The sequence below is a fragment of the Anabas testudineus genome, chromosome 3 (genome assembly GCF_900324465.2).
Source record: "Anabas testudineus chromosome 3, fAnaTes1.2, whole genome shotgun sequence".
NCBI classification, from domain to species: domain Eukaryota; kingdom Metazoa; phylum Chordata; class Actinopteri; order Anabantiformes; family Anabantidae; genus Anabas; species Anabas testudineus.
Genome location: NC_046612.1, coordinates 25,236,737 through 25,254,487, shown reverse-complemented (window position 1 = coordinate 25,254,487; position 17,751 = coordinate 25,236,737). Strand labels below are relative to the sequence as shown.

Below are 17,751 nucleotides of genomic sequence, written 5' to 3'. Positions count from 1 at the left end.
ATTAAATTGTGTTTATCTGGTCAAATAAAACACTTTAACACTATGCAGGTCATTTTCACTGACCAGTGTTGTTGCATACATGAAAAAAAAAAAACCTAATAATAAACTCATAAAATAATAATAAAAAAAGAATATTTGCAAGATGTCATGTCCTCTTCACCCTGTACACCTCAGACTTCAGGTACAACTCAGAGTCCTGTCCTCTTCAGAAGTTCTCTGATGACTCTGCAGTTGTAGGATGTATTAAGGGTGGAGATGTCACAGAGTACCAGGAGGTGGTGGACAGTTTTGTTGACTGGTGTGGACTCAACCATCTGCAACTCAACATCAACAAAACAAAGGAGCTGGTGATGGACTTCAGGAAATCTGGGAGTCCTGTCATCCCTCTCTCTATACAGGGGGAGGAGGTGGAGGTTGTGTCCGAGTACAAATACCTGGGAGTGGACTTGGACAACAAACTGGACTGGACCAAAAACTCTTCAGCATTGTACAGAAAGGCTCAGAGCCGGATATACTTCCTGAGGAGACTCAGGTCCTTCAACGTCTGCAGCACCATGCTGAGGATGTTTAATGAGTCTGTGGTTCCAGTGTCATCTTCTATGCTGTGGTCTGCTGGGGCAGCAACATGAAGGTGGCAGACACTAACAGACTAAACAAACTGATTAGGAGGGCTGGCTCTGTTCTGGGGGTGGAGCTGGACCCTCTACATGTTGTGGCTGAAAGGAGGATGCTGCTTAAACTCTTCTCAATCCTGGACAATCCCTCCCACCCACTGCACAGTGTGTTGGTTGGACAGAGGAGCACGTTCAGTCAAAGACTTATTAACATTAAATGCTCCACAGAGCGCCACAGGAGATCCTTTCTACCTGTGGCAATCAATCTGTACAATTCCTCCCCCCTCTGTAAGGGGTGGGGGAAGTGATACTGTCATAAACTTGCTGTGAATATATTGACCCAATTTCATTTATCTATTTACGTGTTTATATATTGAGTTTTTCCTGTGTTGATGTTATTGTGTATTTATGTTTGTGTATTGATGTTGGTGTTGGATCTTTCCTGGTTGTGGTTCCTTTTCTTTCTGTCTGTTTTGAGAACAATGGTAATGAGGCAAAACAATTTCCCTCTGGGATGAAAAAAGTTTTTTGAATCTTGAATCTTGAATCTTGAAATTGTAACCGAAACAATTAAAATTGACGGAGTGCTCCCCCTGTAGGGGAAACACAGACAAAGCACCACTTGTTTATCTCCAGTGGTAAAAAGTCACTTGTGTACATCTTAAGTACGATGCTTTGGGACGTGTTAAGGTACTTTTCATTGCACATTGGATAAATAGCTTGTTTTCTGGTTTAGATGAATAAAACAAAGCACAACACAATCATATAAAAATGAAAATGTACTGGTCTCCAGGGGGGAAAACACACACCAGTCTGCACTATATCAATTAATTAAATAAATGAGATCAAACTTCTGATGCTATTGATACATTACAGTTACTGTTGCAATTCAATAATGTGCATTATTGTGAAATGATTCAGAAAGTCAGTAACTTTTAATTACAGTTTGATGCTAAACTCTTGAATACAAGAATCTTACATTCCTAACTTTATAGTAATGCTACTTTTACTTAGTGTAGGTAACAGATGTGAGGACTTTGATCACTGCACACTTGGACTTTTTCATGCATTTCCCTCTAGTGAACAACTCTCTAGTGATTATATATTCTTGTTAATGTAATGATTACAGGTATGAACAGTAACAACAGGTCATTTATAAAGTTCAGGTGAGAAACCTAGGTTTATTACCTATGACACCCTCTGACCCACTTCTGGCTGCACCACAGCACACGGCTCGTTTCACAGCTGCTCGGGTGGACAGGTGACGTAGTGGTGACGTAGTGAGAGACGCGCCCTCGCCCCGCCTCTTTGGGCGGGGTCTTGCGCTGACGTTGCGGGACAGCAGAAAAACAACTGAGAGATCAAAACAACCGGTGAGAGAGTGCAGCTGGATCCTTTGTGCACAGCGGCCACACCCGAAGACCCACACTTTGACCGAGCAGGTGAGTCAACAGGCATCACTGACCAACACGGATCTCTCCTCAGCGGCGGTTTGATCTGTAACTACAGTTTGTTATGCTGCAGACTGCAGTTGGATGGTTGAACAGCTGTTCATGTACTAACAGGACTCTCCTACATTCACCAACTTACTAACAACCGGTTGCTTCGATGAAAAAACAAACAAACAAACAAAAGCGATGCTCGTCGCTGAGCACAGAATCTGTCTCTCTCTGCAAATGATGCTGGTTGATGCTGGTTGATGTGAAGTGTTTTGCATTAATCTGGGTGAGGGGACGGTGTCCTGCAGTCTGTCTGTGTCTAGGTGTCTGGTGACATTATTCCGGGACAGGCAGGAACAAGCAGGCACGATGGCATCCAGACACAGAGGAGAACGGACTGGGGTTGATCAGTGGATCTATTTTTGTCTGAAGCAACAATAGAACTGTACAAATGTTGTATTATGGCCATAATACACACCTGAGGATAAACAGCTAAAGACACAAAGTTCAAAGAATCATAGAAATGTTTCACAGTTATAAGCTGCAGCACTGATTGGTCAAAAGGTCAGCTGCAGTCTGAGGTCTAAACCAGTGTGGCAGATTATATAGTGGGTGTAACTTCAGTCTCTTATATCATTTCTGTCAGCTGTACCAGTTCTAAATTCACCCAGAGACCCCGTGTTAGAGCGGCATAACAACTTTGGCTGCTCAGGTTTCTGAGCGAGCGTCATAGAGGCAGTCACAGGGTGTTGATGTCCACAGCAGACAGGTTATTTAGGTGCTTTACTGGGATAATTCAGATTAAGTCAGCTTTCCTCTGTGCACTGGAATATTCCCTGTGTTCACTGGAGGTCATCAGCTGACACCAGACTTTCCCAACGACTTCTTTGCTCTTGTCACTTTACAGATTGCAGCAGAAGCGCAAAGATGATCGGAAAGATCTTTTCTCATCTACTCGGGAACGGCGGTGAGGACACAGCAGAGCGCGCGTACGAGCATGTGATGGAGTTGGAGGAGGAAGGATGGGTCATTGTTCATCTCCCAGGTGAGAGATAACCCCCATGTAGACGTGCAGTGATGCATCATTGATATGATTCAAGTCGTCCTTGGGTCAGCGAGCAGCTTATAGTGGGATGTTCCTCGCACAGAGAACGGGCTGCTGTCGGCCCCTGAGGCAGATCCTCTGGAGAACCTCCTGATCGAGCACCCCAGCATGTCTGTCTACCAGATGAGGAGCGGAGCTGAGGAGGAGGATCTCGGGGATGAGGAGGATGAAGAGGATGAAGAGGACGCCTCCAGGTTCCTTTCTGTTTACACTCTCTTAGAAATTTAGATCTTGAGCCCAAAATGAGGAACCACATTCACACCACTCACTAGTATCAAAAGCAGTCATTATGCACTGGTGTCCCAGAGCTGGTCCACAGTCATACTTGACCACTCGTATATTCCAGCTAGTATTTCATCAGCACATACTCTAACCCTCCCCTGTGTGTGTGTCCAGGGCTGTGGCAGTGAGGCGGCACATATCTTGGCACCTGGCCGCCTGGGGAATCCCCCTTCCCTACAACATCCAGCTGCTGGCTGTCCAGAAGGCCGGGACCCAGGTTGAGCGGAAGAAGCTGAGCCGCAGCTTCCTCCACAGGCAGAACCTGACGAAGCTGCGATTCTCCCCGGCAGAGAAACGTTACGGCCACTTCAAGCAGCCCTGCCAGCGCCTCTACAACTACTGATCAGACTGCCTTTTGAGAGAGGATGTGTGTGTGTGTGTGTGTTTGTGCGTCCACCACCAGGTTGCCTACATTATAGCTCAGTGTAGAGCATGGTGCCTCAGAAATCACTCCATCATTGATCCATCCCGCATATCCACAAGGTACAAACCACTCGCTGTGCACTAAAACGATTTGACCTCGATCTTCCGAATGTTTCCCTCAGGTTGGACAGCATTAGTAAGAAACACAGTTTTGTAAAAGAAAAAAAGTGTTTTACATATGTATAATATCAAATAAGAGCTGTGTTGTTTGACTTGTTTTGGTTGTTTAGGGCTCATAGGAACTTGTGTGTGTGTGTGTGTGTGTGTGTGTTAAGGTTAATAAAGGTGTTGTTGCTGTCATAGTGTGTTGGATTATGACACCTTCAGACAGGTTAGTTTTAGGTTGTAGTGAATATGTGTGTACTGTAATCTTACAGCCTGTGCTGTATTAACATGTACAATGGAACATGAACGACGCTCGGTCACATTTACAATATCAATATATCAATATAAATGTTCCTTTTGGCAAAGATGCCACCGCTATAAGGAATAATTACAGAAGCACTCTTCGTGTTGTGAATTGCCTATTTTGTACTTTTCAGCAGATACTCTGTGATTTCCCATGTTGTAAAATTATCACCAGTTTACATTCATGAATATTGTGTTTTTCTTTATATTTGTATTTATAAAATGCACAAAAAAAAATCTTCAAATAAATCTTGTTTTATTAAGTTGGTGGTTGTGTGTGTTCAAAGTGTAAAGAGCAACATTAGGCCCTGAAAATCTGGACAAGTGCATTCAATGATTTGATCTGTGAGCTTAGATTGATAAGATAAACTATTCAAGACCTTTGAGTCAAATTCAAGGTTTTTTAATACTGGTGTAAGTAAAAATGGATTGACCATGTTTTAGATCCTGTGGTGGTGACAGGAAAGCTTCCTTTTCATTTACGAAGCTCCTTAACCTTTTCCATAAACCTCTTCACTTTCTCCGGGTCCATGGCGTTGGCCCAGTGGCCGCCCTTCTTGAAATGTGAACCGATGATCATTCCATTTCCATCGAGGTAGCGTTCGACGTTGTCATAGGTGACTCCGGAACCAACCAGCACAGGGATTCTCACAGACTGGGAAACATCTGCAAAAGCAAAGAGACAGCAGAGGAGGTTTTAATCATACAAACTTAAAATATCTCTTAAGGCAAAAAAACCACCTACCACACACACACTCACACACACACACACACACACACACACACACACACACACACACAGACATACAGTTGTCTTTGGACACAGTAGTAGAGGTCAAACCCAGGGTTACATAAGCTCTAGTAGAAGAAGCTGCTTAAAATAGAGGCCGTGGTGCTGTCAGAGGGATATGGTCCAAAATTTAGACCCACTGACCCTCGGAAGATGCAGAGTGACTCTAGGGCATCACAGTCAGAGCAGTTTTTACACTGTGGTAAAAATACAGTAACACTAATAATCCTGTATTCCAAATTGTACTAGCTAAATGAAGTTATATATGAAAAGCAAAGGTACTCACTTTACAAGTTTAGACCTTTCACATTATTCTAATATTGGATCATTATTAACAGTACACATAACACAACACGTAATCAATATTTTCATGTTGCACTTGGTTGAGCTTATTTGAACTACTGCTTTGTTTATTGCCTCAGATTTGATTATGAAAAGAATTTTGAACAGCTGTCAAATAAAAGTAGTTCAGTTCAAGTCTTCTTTGAAACAGTTGGATGAAGTATTCAGATAGTGTAAGAAGCAATACAACACAATAAAACGGTAACACCAGGTGTGGTCACATTTTAGGACGTCCTGGATCAGGGTTCAGGTTTTATGGGTATTTCACATATTTCATGAATAGTTACTTGTTTTGTTATTGAAACAGATTTGTTAAAAGTCTAATCTATCTATATCCACAACAGCAACGAAACAAGCTGCAAACACATCTCTGACACACTACAAACTCTAAAACTGCTCAAACTAATACGTGAGTAACTATACTCAACAGTCGACCACTGGACATATAGTGGAGACATATAAATTGACACAACAGGAAAGTCCTCAGCACCAGAAGGTCCCTTATAACTGTCCTTATTAGCAGAACATTATAGCCAATCTTTAATAAAACTGTCACTAATAAAGCATGATTCTGATGTACCTTGAGCCATGCTCTGTTTACTGTGTGTCATTGCATGTGTGTATAACAGAGTAATGGGAATAAGTGCACAACAGTACAATCCCCAGGAAATAACAAAAAGTGAGTAATGTGTATACTGTTGAGTACTTATAGAGTAGGTGATAATTTAAATTACTACTTCGTCCATTGCCTTTTAATTGCATTGTACATGCATGAGTTGTGTGAGACGGAGACAGAGTGCATAGGATTTGTGAGATTGCATGGCCTGGATTCGCATACACTGCTCTGACCATGGATGTATCACAGGAAGTCAAGACTAAGCTCGAAGATGACGTCTGATGATGTGAACGAAAATAACTAACATGATAATAACTAGAAAACATCACGAGGCAGGTTTTAGACCGGTGCATCAATTGGTTGAAATTGAATACTGGGAAAAAGTGGCAGCACTGTGTTCAGCTTTTAATATTCATGTATCCATGTTCTTCAACAGATCTCAGTATACACTATCATTAAGTGTATGTGGAGCACTGCAGGTGAGAGTGCCCCCTGCTGGACAGACAGGCTAGTGACTTTAATTTAATTACATTGTAGAGATGCTTCAAACTGTATTCAAACCTCTTCATTTTGTGCATTTTCCTGGGGTTTAGATTTACATTTTACTGTGAGGCTGTGGTTCTTCTCAAACTGCCTTTCTTCTTAATTTAATTTTTTTTCTTATTTTTAAAGACTATTGATGAAAAAAAAAAAAAAATGACAGTTAAGTGTCAAACACTGCATGATCACTGTGCTATACCATATGTCTTTTGGATGTATTGATTGAAAGTTTAGGTGATACTTTAGTACCTCTGAGCTCCTGTGGGTCAGCCTGAATGCCGGTGGATGCTCCTGTGATGATGACTCCATCTGACAGGAAGAACTGTGCGGCGCGGGCTGTCTCTTCGATGCTCACGTCTGACGTCAGAGCATGGGAGCTGCAACAGGGTGCACATGGATTGAGTAGAAATAGTTGGAGATAAAAATTAGACAAACTCTGACCAGTGGGTTGAAACCAAGGTAATCTAAATAAAACTACACTGTGAAACTAATTCAATAACTGATTATCCATCAAAACTCCATTAGAACAAAGGGTTAATGGGGCAATCATATATAACCAGCCCTGATAACCAGTCATAAGGACTTCCCCTTTTTTACATGTTAATGAGGGATGTCATCCTAATGAACACTGACATTAGCCACTAAAGAAGAAATCTTTAGACTACTACAAGTTGTATTCTTGTGAGAACCTTTGTTTTTAGTAGCAGTGAGAGACCGGATCACAAGTTAGTCCTGCCACTGATAATTACTTCAGTATATCAGAGATGGTGCAGGTAATGAACACACCTGTGCTTCTTTTTGATGTCAGTGAAGATCTGCACGTGCTCCGCTCCAATCTGCTTGCGATATCTCAGCAAGTCTCCAGCACATGCATTCAAGAGGCCCTCGTCAGCCACGTGAGAAAAGACAAAACCCTCAGCTCTGATAAAATCCAGACCTGTTAACAGATAGTAATGGCACAGTGCTGCAGACTGGAAAGACTGGAAAAAAAAACTGCTCTGGACCTTTGCCCAGACAGGCTGGACACCATTGTTCCAATCATCCTCAATAACCTACCAGTTGTGAATAGCACCACTTATGTGTTTAATGTTTTATGCTAAAATGGAAAATGATGTTGTTACACAGTGATACAGTTGTTCCGGAGCTGGCTCAGTCTATTCATTATCAAGTGTGTTGGGAAAATGGAATCGGCTTAAACATTTTTACTTCTCTGAGTACGTTTAAAAGGTTGCATTAAACTCGGCTGATCATTCAAAAACAGTTTACACTTTCATCACGATCAATATGATGACATTATTGAAGACCAGTACATTTATAAATGTAGAGACTAAACCTGAGGCCAGAGCTACGGCCAGTGCCTGCTGGTTAGCAGCAGACAGTATCTGCACTCCCATCGGTAGGACTGGACAGATGCCCCTCACAGCAGTGCATACCGCCGTCATACAGGCACACACCTCAGGCCCAACAGAGAACGAGTAAGGGATGTCATGCATGTTCTCGATGATCAGACCATCCTGAAAGACGACAAAGGTTACAAGCTGGCCTGGAAACACTTTTCAGAAATGGAACTCAGAATTGACACAATGAGCAGTAACTTACAATCCCTGCATCACGGTAAACTGCTGCCTCCTTGCACGCTTCTTCAATGATTTGGGGCATTTTCATACAACCTAGTGGTGTGCCTGAGAAAAGACAAGAAACTGGATTACATAAAGTGTAAGATATCACACATTATACCTCCCAGATTTGCAGCGGTGCAATGTAACTAAATAAGTTTATTCAACCATTGTACTTTACTGTGGGTGACTTAAGTATTTTATTCCAAAATATATATTAATCAGATATGAATGTAAGTTCAACAGTTACTTTAGAGATTTTTCATATGGTCGGCTTACTAAAATATGATTAAAACATGCTTCACCAAGAACAACTTTCTAATTTAAAAGTTATAGTACATTTTACTAACAATACTTGTGCACTTTTGCTTCGGTCTCATGTTCATAGCAGGGCATGTTGTAACTGACCATCCCACCACTTAAAACGTAACATTTAAACATCGAAGCACAGAAGTCAGTATCTCACTTTACCTGGTAAGGCTTTAACATGAATCATTCCAATAACCACGGATTTCAGGCTTCCAAAAAGACCCCTAAACGCCATGTCGCCTTTTTTTTGCCGAGTACCAGGAAGTAAAGAACAAATCTTGTTTTTTTGCTTTTAAAGTATTTGGATCACGTGACTGTCTAAAGTTCATATTTGTCTAAAACCTATTTAAACAGATACATACAAGCCTGAAGAGCAGAAAACAAAGGGTTATATTACGGTACTCCTCTACCTGAATTAAGAACACGTTTAGATTAGTGTTGCGTGGGAGCAACGAGGGGAAGAGAGTACGTATGGCAGCCCATGCTGGAAACAGGCGCCCCGGCAGAAGCATCCGCAGGTTAGCATAGTGTTATTTTGTGACATAATTGAGCGTAACAGCGAGTGACAACCACATGTTGAGATCGCTGGACGAAAATGTTCGGCTTCCTCGCAGCAGCTGGGTCTTTTAAACCCGCATTTACGTTTAAACCGAAGAACTACGGCTTTGTTTACATCCGACGGACTAGCCACGCGGTGCCTGTGCGCTTCCGCTTTGGAAGCCCCGCCCCCTGCAGCTGTCACCGACGCACAGCCACGCCTCCTGCTAACCGGCAAAACTATAAAGTTGTTTTGCTTTTTCTTCAGCGTAATGTAGGAGGAATATGTGAACGGTACACGCTCCGCTTCACGGTACAGGTGTGAGGCTGCGGTCAGCGGGTTGGAAAGGACGCTATAAAGAGGCGGAGGGTGCGGAGGTTTAGCGCCAACTTGAATGTACTCCCTCTGACGTTGATGCCTGAAGTCATCTGGTCTCTACAAGGCGCCAGCGCAGAGGAACTAGCCCGGCCTGGACACACACACACACACACAGCTCTCTGACTCCAACAACAGGCGCTCAACCTCCACAATACTCCTATTTATCTGCATTTCAAGACGTGGAGAAGAGTGAACTTCAAGGACGGCATCTTGAGGTGAGCTGACGGAAACTAACTCTGCAGTTTGTGGTTTGATCTCCAGCTTTTACAGTCTTACCGACTGAGGCGCTAACGCTAACTAAAGTGCAACAAGTTGGGATGTGGCTAATGGGATAAACGTTAATGGATGTTCATAATGTCGCTGTGGGCTCGGTTCTGTTGATATAAGTGTCAAATGGTGAATTGAATGAGTGGTAGTCTCAGCAGTGTCGGGGTCGTTCGGCCATTATGTGGCAAGCCAGCTGTCCAAAGTTAGCGAGGGTGAAGAACCAAGTTCCCCCCTAAAATACACAAAATGACAACTTCAGCTAAATGGCACAACGTCTTGTGTTGGTCATCTGCTAATTGCATTCAGATATGTGCAGTATCTGAGGGTTATTTTTCGAATCAGCTCTGTGTGTCGTTTCCATTTCCCCGCGCCAGGCTTTGTCAGAAGGAGGGAGTTGAGAGAGTGGGGGTTGGGACAATATTCATGTGTTTTTAACCCCCAAAATAAACCTTAACATGTATCATTCGCAGGTTTACTCAGAACTGAAACCACCCTCTCAGAGTATAATGCGAGGAAAACGGTAAGTTGAATGTTTTTGTAGTTAATTGCTGGATCGAGCGCGTCAGAGTTTGTGACGACAGAGAGAAAAGTGGAGTTGATGAGCTTTAGCCATCCGGCTAACACTAGTTAGCTAGTTGTTGTGAGACCTCACTTGGTCTATATTAGTATGTTTATCCAAGCTTGCTGAAACTACTTTATGTGGACTGAAGCAGTTTCACATGTCTGTTTTATGTTGTTACAGGGAAGAGACAGAACCCAAGTCTGTTGCTCCCGAGGCGCCCAAGGAAAATGCAGTACGATCGAGAAAGAGGAAGGCAGATGTTGCCATTGTAAGTGGTGTGAAAGGCTTGCACACTAACGTTAGCTGGAACTGACCTAAAGCCCTTTTTAGCTCTTGCTAGTTTGCATAGGCATAGGCTTAGTTGAATAACGAAAATGTGTATCTGGTGTCATGCATAGACATGTTCGTCTTTGCAGGCAAGTGGAGTGCACTGTGCTTGATTGAAAATCACTGATCGTGCAGCTAGTATTGTATTCCATATGATTCGTTCAGTATTATTGGTACTTTCAAAGTCAAACGCACTGTTTCTGGCTTTTACAAGCCATCATGTGCTCTGGACATTTGTGATTAAACTAACTAAGTTGCATCGCATTTCTTTTCCTTCCTTCCTTCTTCAGTATTTACAAGATCTGGATGAAGAGGTAGCAGAGATCACCAATAAGAAGCAGCGTAACTGTGAGGTAGGCTTAGATGTATATCAGTATTTCAATACCCATTTGCCTTTTGTTAATGTTTCTGTGGCCCACTTGGTAAACCTCGCCTGCAACACTTTTAAAGTTTGTATTGAAGAGTCCTCGACTTTCTTTTCTGTTACCTCACTGTGTTGTTTTCCCTTTTGGCATCTCTCCTCTCTCTCATGAAGCTGGGCTGGTGTCCTGATGCTGGTTACACAAGTCCACACAGGTGCATTCCCACGCCTGATCAAGAAGAGGACCAACCAGTTACCTTGATCAATGCAGGCTTCCCCCACTACAGCTTTAACAACATATTTGTAACCCCCGTACACTGTGCCCCACTCCCTGCACTGTGGTGAGTGCTGTGGTTGTTTGTCTCCATATCCTGCAGCCAACCATGCATTAGCTTTTATCTAACTACATACCGATCAGTGACAAGCGGAACACGTCACCCGCTAGCATGTGCAACATGTTAGAAATTCTTTTTCATCATAAGTAAAATGAGAGAATGTCTTAATGAAGTATGTTATTCTTGACGAATATATGACAAAGGGATGTTATTGTTGTTTTTTTGTTTTTAAGTAACAGGCTTAGCTTGTGTCTTCTGCTTTCTTGTTTAAGCTATTAGTCTCACTACTTTACATTTTTAATTGCTATCTGTACTACTACCACTACCTGGAAATTAGATTGTAAGGTCCTTTCTCTGTATTCTCATCTGATTTGTCTTTGTATTTTAAATACAGTTTAATCCTTGATCTTTTACCATTGTCTCCATTTGTTTTGTTAATCAGCTGGGCAAGTAAGGATGTTGTATGGAGCAACATGTTGGCAAAGGATAAGACTTACACCAGGGACGTCCACATGATGGAGAAGCATCCTCACCTTCTGCCCAAGATGAGGGCAATTCTCCTGGACTGGCTCATGGAGGTCTGTGGCATGTGATGAGGACTAGTGATCTAGTTATCATTTTAATCAGTCTACACACTGACTGACTTTCATTTTGATCATTTCAGCTGTATTGGTAGATGGCACACAGTGTAAACGATGAATCTGACAATCATAAACTTTGTTTGATTGGATTGAGCCACCAACAGATGGGCTGAGAGCAGCTTCATAGAATCATTAAAAGAATATAAATATAACATTTCAGTAATGTTTGTGTTTGTGTGCATGTTTTAGGTCAGCGAGGTCTACAAACTACACAGGGAGACCTACCACCTTGCACAGGACTACTTTGATCGCTTCATGGCCACACAGAGAAATGTCTTCAAGTCAACGTTGCAGCTCATAGGCATCACCTGTCTCTTCATCGCTGCCAAAGTTGAGGTAAGAAGAGTTAAGACAACACAGTGTAAAGTAGGATGATCACAGTGGGGGTTCTTAAGTTGTCTGTAGTTGTTTTTTGTCTTTGTTATGGGTTCACTTTAGGTAACATGATTTTACTAGCATTGTCTTATTTGCCAGTGACACAAGGCTTGGGGTGATAGGTATAATTCTCCCATGTTTCTGCTACTTCTAGGAAATGTACCCACCCAAGGTCCACCAGTTTGCCTATGTGACTGATGAGGCCTGCACTGAAGATGAAATTCTCAGTATGGAAATCATCATCATGAAGGTAAAAAGCATAATTCATTCATTAATTAATTCATTCATGACACATCAGTATGAACTGGTGTGCATGTGTTAAATTAAATTCTGGTAGAACTTAGTATGCCAATAGTATGGATATTATACAGTAGTTGCCTTAATTACTACTCCTGCACAGCATGTGTTCTCTGTGATGGCTAAACGTCTCTAATGCTTCTCTCCTCTCTAACACAGGAGCTTAAATGGATTCTTAGCCCACAGACTCCCATCTCCTGGCTCAATGTTTACATGCAGGTGGCTTACCTGAAAGAGACAGATGAGCTGCTCATCCCCAGATACCCCCAGGCTACTTTCACACAAATAGCAGAGGTATGTGCTTCTTTGCCTAAATTGATTTATCCATTAGGTATTTTAATACAGAACACTGATGTGAACTACTGTGTTACTTTAATTCTCAGGTAACCTACACAGATAGCAAAATTACCACTGCCTTATTGATATGAGTGTGCAGCACTGTTCACAAATAAACTATAGTGCCCATATTTATTTGTAATGAAAAAACAGGTCAGTTTTATTATTTTATTTTTAATAGTTACTGAAGAACAATGGAGCTCTATGCTGAGATAAAGTATTCATAGACTTTAAGGATGGTAGATGAAATGAATTGTTGGCTTTAGTCTCTATACGCTCTGCTGACAGTAACAAATATAAAAAAATCACTGACTGGGGAGGATAAAGAATTGTCTCTTTACATGATCTCTAGGTTACATGAGCTTAGTACCAGTAATCTATATATACAATCCAAATTCCAAAACAAAAATTGACACGGTTTAAAATTTACATATGAACAGAATGCGATTATTTCTGAGTCTCATAAACCTGTATTTTATTTATAATAGAACACAGAAAACATGTAAAATGTTTGACCTGAGAAAATTCACCACTAATTTGAATTTGCCTCAGTCTCAGAAGTTGGGACAAAGGAAACAAAAGGCTGAAAAAGTAAGTGGCAAGAGCTGGAAGAGCATTTTGCAACTACAGTCTTCAGATTAATTAGGTTAGTAACATGATTGGGTAGAAAAAGAACATCTTGTAAACTTTCTTGAAGCATCTCAGCACATTTACTGGCACAAAATACGACAAAGAAGAACCGAACAAAGTCTGCTGAGCAGTTAGGATCCTAAATCAAGCAGTCATGGGACAACATTTGTCTCTCAAAACTCTAGCAACTGGTGTCCTCAGTTCCCAGATGTTTAAAGACTGTTGTTAAAAGAAAAGGGGATGTCGCATCATGTCTCAACTTTTGTGTTGTTGCCATCTATTTTATATCTATTTGAAAATGACCTTAATAATTTTTTTTTTGGTCCATTTCCTCAGTTTAAACATTTGACACGTTTTCTATGTTCTATTGTACATAAAATGCAGGTTTATGAGACTTACAAATCTTTGCATTCAGTTTCTATGTAGATTTTACACAGCATTCCCAATCGTTCAATCTTTTCTACTTTGCATGTGCTAAAATGTAGTAAAAGTGCAATTGGGAGGGGAAACAACATATTTGAAACACTCTTGAATCTGATGCTGTTACTAACATGAGCAAGTCACAAGTTTACTTGTACAAATCTAGTCCAGATATGTTTGACAAACTTTCAAAAGTGAAAATTATTATTATTAAGAATTTATGGTAGTAAAGAAGTAATAATAAAAATAAAAGGGTCAAAGGTCTGTGTGTGGAGCAAAAAAGCAGTACTTCATGCACTGACGGCTAAATCATGATTTAATAGCTCATTAAATTCTGTGTTGTGATCCTGCATCTGCTAAAAGTAACTAAAGCTGTTAAATGTATTGGAGTAAAAAGTACAATACCTTCCTCTACATGGTGGAAACACACCAGGTCAGTTGAGGTACCTCAATACTGAGTAAATGTATTTGCACTGCTGCATATGTTTAATGAGAGTTTTTCTGTGTCTGTGGTTGGTCTAGTTGTTGGACCTGTGTATGCTAGATGTGCGTTGCCTTGAGTTTTCAAATGGCGTCCTTGCTGCTTCAGCTCTGTTTCACTTCTCCTCTCTGGAGCTGGTGGAAAACGTTTCAGGTAAAAACAAAACATTCTAATTTTCTGTTCATGAGCAGCATATTTTAAAATGTGTTACACTGGTTGTGTTGCCCTTACTTATCACGCCATTAATTCTTTAGCTCTGAAGAAGGCCGAGGTAGAAGAGTGTGTGAGGTGGATGGTGCCATTTGCCATGGCACTGCGGGAGTTTGGTGGGTCACCTATGAAGACCTTTGCAGGAATCCCTGCAGATGACATGCACAACATCCAGTCCCACGCCGCTTATCTAACATGGCTGGTAAGTGACTGTAATGACAAGACATTAAAAGACGAGACATGATTTGTCTTGGTTTTAATGTAAAAAGCAAGAAAACTGGAAATAATGGAAGAAAAAAAAAGTTCTGCTCATAAAAACCTGAAATCTCACATTTTCAGTATTTGCTTGTAGAATTTGCTTTTGTGAACCTGCTTTCAGTTTTTTACACATTCAAACATAAGCATTTCTGAAATCGCAGAGCTCTAATGACAGCACACTTCATTTGCATGTTTCTGCTGTGCACAGGACAAGGCCTACTCTTACCAAGGTGCAGACTTGGACCGTCATGCCAGCTGTCCTGTCCCTTCAGGCTTCCTGACTCCTCCTCTGAGCAGCGAGAAAACTGAGGAGTTGGTGCGAGTGGATGCCGCAGCGATGAAAATCCGAGGATGCATACTCCAGAGTAGTGAAGTGAACCTAGAAACTAACAAAACGGCCACAAATCCTAATTAGATTTTATATTCTAACTGCAAGGGGGAGGAACTTTGATTTGTTGATGCTGAACAACACAACCTCTGCAGTACTAGTCCACACACATACAATGAATTTTTTAGGTGGGGAACCGCTGATGGAAATGGCATTTTCTCCTTCCAAAGTGTTGCTGGTTACTTGGATTCCCATTCTTTTAATGGTTTCTGTAGCTGGTGCACGCTCACTTTGGATACGTTGTTGAAATGCCAGACATGGCTTCTGTCCCACGTGAACCTCACCTCCAGTTTGGATGAAAATGAAATGAAACACAAAGGGTCAGTAGAAAAGAGACGGCCCGGAGTGTTGAATTTTTTTTTCCTCTCTCTCTCTTTTATTTTTGTTTTTTATTTTTTTTAAATGGCATTACTCCCAAATGCTTGTATCAATTACCAGCCACACCTACATTTAGTGGTTGCCATTTTAATTTCCTATGCAGAGGCCATTGGACATTGTCTGGAGCCTCTACTTGATTGTGTTTGTAATAGTGATGGGTGTTTTTTTTATCTTATTAGTGGCCTCATTAGCCCAAAAACTATTGCTAGGGTCATGTTTGACTCTACGTGCTGCTACAAAGTGGGCTTTTGCATGATAGTGTGTGAGAGAGTGTGGGTGTGTGTAAGTGAGTGAGAGACATAGTGTATTGATTTAGGTTTTATTCTAGCCATTTTATTGGCCAAAACACGGCCATGTTTTGCTTTGGGACCAGTAGCTTGGCTACATAAATGGACAAGTGAACCGGACAGGCTTCAGAAGCTGAAATATTGATTGTATTTAACTTTTATTCTTAGCGTGCTAATTGTTTACCCACCACCAAAATGTAAGATTTTTATGGGTTTTTAAAATAAAGTGCTGCTACATATTTTCCAATAAAGATGTTTTCTGAAGTTTTAATAAAATATTGTTTTAGAAACGGAAACTGCCACCCACCCTCACCTAAATAACATGGTCAGGTAACAAATCCAAGTTAGATCCCAGAACAGAACTAAAGCTCATTGTTCATGTCTAAAGGTAAAGAGTAAATGTGACAAAATGGAGCTCTCCCAAGTCGGTTAAGGGAAGGAAAAGCTTTACTATGCTACACTTCTGGGCTGTTCGAGACGAGTTGAAATCCCTGAGAGAAACATGGTAAAGTCACTTTTATTTAAGACCTTTCTCATTTTATTCTTGGACGTACACTAATGAGGGTAATTCATAGCAACCATGGAAAGCTTTCACTGAGCTTGTTAAAACTGAGCAGGTTAAAATAAATTAAAAATCAGATGACATGATATTTTTAAGTGTGCAAAAGTAGTGGAACACTTAACTATCAGTTCTTGTTGCCCAAGGATGTCCTGGGAGATTGATTACAACAATAAATAGCTACTCTTCTTCACCACAAAGGTGACTGGGAGAAAAGCAACGATCCTGCACAAACACTGGATTTAGTTAATAGGACAATTCGGAAGCTCCTGAGAAAGAAAGCAACAGGAACAACCGCCACAGAGCAGAGGGGAAGGTATCACAGTCCACCATTCAAAGAAGACGGCGTGAGCAGAAATGTAGAGGCTACATGACAAGATGCAAACTGAAAGCCAGGTAGGAATTTACAGAAAAGCACAGAGATGAACCACAAAAGTTCAGTTGGCTGAGATTAGAGAGTCACACGCTTGATGCAGTCACTTCAAACAAATATTACGTTGTATGAACCCAACTCCAAATCTGTTCTAATGGTGTGTAGCTCACAAAGTGAGGCCCCTCTGATGTAGAGGGTGAACTGTCCTGTATGAAGTTCAGTGCAGCAAAAACAAATGAATTGATTATATGCGTTTATGTTTTTGCTGCTCCGTCTGTGTGGGGGCAGTTCCTTTATGAGCCACCGGTGTAGATCTCGCCTTGTTTGTCTAACTACTGGTTAGTTTCCTGTCTGTGTGTGGATGCTGCCAGTGGTGTTGTTTGCTCTAGCTGTGCAGAGTTAGAACCAGGCCAGACCTCCCTCAGGGGCCTCGCCACCGCCCCATGTAAACAAGTTGCTCCAATGTATATCATCAGGCACTTTGATGTCACCAGCTGACTTGTTATTTTTCCGCTCACAGTCTTAAATATTGTATTGACTTTGGCTGAGTGGAGTAGGCTATTGACTCGAAGAGAAGCCACAGCGGCTGTTTCCAAAACATGGCAGCAGCGTGTGGCGTTTGGAAGCCCTGCATGTGCTGCTGCAGGACTCGTGCATGGTCGCGAGTTGCTCGGCCTGAGTTTCTGAAGGGCCAGTGATTGTTTTGGGACCCTCCAGAAAGCCTGGAGTGCCCTTAGACTGCGAGGAATATGTCAGTGTGGAAATGTTTAGGGACTCTCCAGGTACATGCTGGTCTTTCTGTCATGCTGTTTTAAATGTGTGACTGTCTCCCTCTTGTGGTTATTCTAATTAAATACAGAACCACT

The 17,751-nt window shown here is 41.6% G+C and overlaps 3 protein-coding genes across 3 annotated transcripts; 2 read left to right on the top strand and 1 right to left on the bottom strand.

The window, feature by feature from the left end:
- The first annotated feature begins 1,958 nt into the window (after positions 1-1,958).
- Positions 1,959-4,459, top strand: si:ch211-260e23.9 (tumor protein p53-inducible nuclear protein 2). The gene is made up of 4 exons (XM_026378611.1): positions 1,959-2,056; positions 2,961-3,098; positions 3,202-3,352; positions 3,555-4,459. The coding sequence occupies exons 2-4, from the start codon at positions 2,981-2,983 to the stop codon at positions 3,781-3,783; spliced, it is 498 nt and encodes a 165-aa protein (XP_026234396.1). The 5' UTR covers positions 1,959-2,056; positions 2,961-2,980; the 3' UTR covers positions 3,784-4,459.
- A 52-nt stretch (positions 4,460-4,511) lies between these two features.
- Positions 4,512-9,172, bottom strand: zgc:162297 (uncharacterized protein LOC555865 homolog). Its single transcript, XM_026378610.1, has 6 exons — positions 8,647-9,172; positions 8,159-8,241; positions 7,893-8,073; positions 7,346-7,496; positions 6,809-6,936; positions 4,512-4,937 (listed from the first exon to the last, which is right to left on the bottom strand). Exons 1-6 carry the CDS (start codon positions 8,717-8,719, stop codon positions 4,747-4,749), a joined length of 807 nt encoding a protein of 268 aa, XP_026234395.1. The 5' UTR covers positions 8,720-9,172; the 3' UTR covers positions 4,512-4,746.
- Positions 9,173-9,288: 116 nt separating this feature from the next.
- On the top strand, positions 9,289-15,849 carry ccne1 (cyclin E1). Its single transcript, XM_026378609.1, has 12 exons — positions 9,289-9,615; positions 10,138-10,187; positions 10,410-10,497; positions 10,847-10,909; positions 11,092-11,258; positions 11,695-11,830; positions 12,083-12,229; positions 12,423-12,518; positions 12,725-12,859; positions 14,474-14,585; positions 14,687-14,844; positions 15,109-15,849. Exons 2-12 carry the CDS (start codon positions 10,174-10,176, stop codon positions 15,313-15,315), a joined length of 1,323 nt encoding a protein of 440 aa, XP_026234394.1. The 5' UTR covers positions 9,289-9,615; positions 10,138-10,173; the 3' UTR covers positions 15,316-15,849.
- The last annotated feature ends 1,902 nt before the right edge of the window (positions 15,850-17,751 follow it).

What these genes read in the sequence shown, in the direction of transcription:
- si:ch211-260e23.9 (XM_026378611.1), top strand. Translation starts at nt 2,981, where the DNA reads ATGATCGGAAAGATCTTTTCTCATCTACTCGGGAACGGCGGTGAGGAC. An exon ending in GGTCATTGTTCATCTCCCAG is followed by an intron (nt 3,099 to 3,201) that starts GTGAGAGATAAC and finishes TTCCTCGCACAG; the next exon opens with AGAACGGGCTGCTGTCGGCC. An exon ending in GATGAAGAGGACGCCTCCAG is followed by an intron (nt 3,353 to 3,554) that starts GTTCCTTTCTGT and finishes GTGTGTGTCCAG; the next exon opens with GGCTGTGGCAGTGAGGCGGC.
- zgc:162297 (XM_026378610.1), bottom strand. Translation starts at nt 8,719, where the DNA reads ATGGCGTTTAGGGGTCTTTTTGGAAGCCTGAAATCCGTGGTTATTGGA. An exon ending in TCATGTTAAAGCCTTACCAG is followed by an intron (nt 8,242 to 8,646) that starts GTAAAGTGAGAT and finishes GTCTTTTCTCAG; the next exon opens with GCACACCACTAGGTTGTATG. An exon ending in GACATCAAAAAGAAGCACAG is followed by an intron (nt 6,937 to 7,345) that starts GTGTGTTCATTA and finishes ACCCTGTTGCAG; the next exon opens with CTCCCATGCTCTGACGTCAG.
- ccne1 (XM_026378609.1), top strand. An exon ending in GGAAGGCAGATGTTGCCATT is followed by an intron (nt 10,498 to 10,846) that starts GTAAGTGGTGTG and finishes TTCCTTCTTCAG; the next exon opens with TATTTACAAGATCTGGATGA. An exon ending in CCGCTTATCTAACATGGCTG is followed by an intron (nt 14,845 to 15,108) that starts GTAAGTGACTGT and finishes TGCTGTGCACAG; the next exon opens with GACAAGGCCTACTCTTACCA.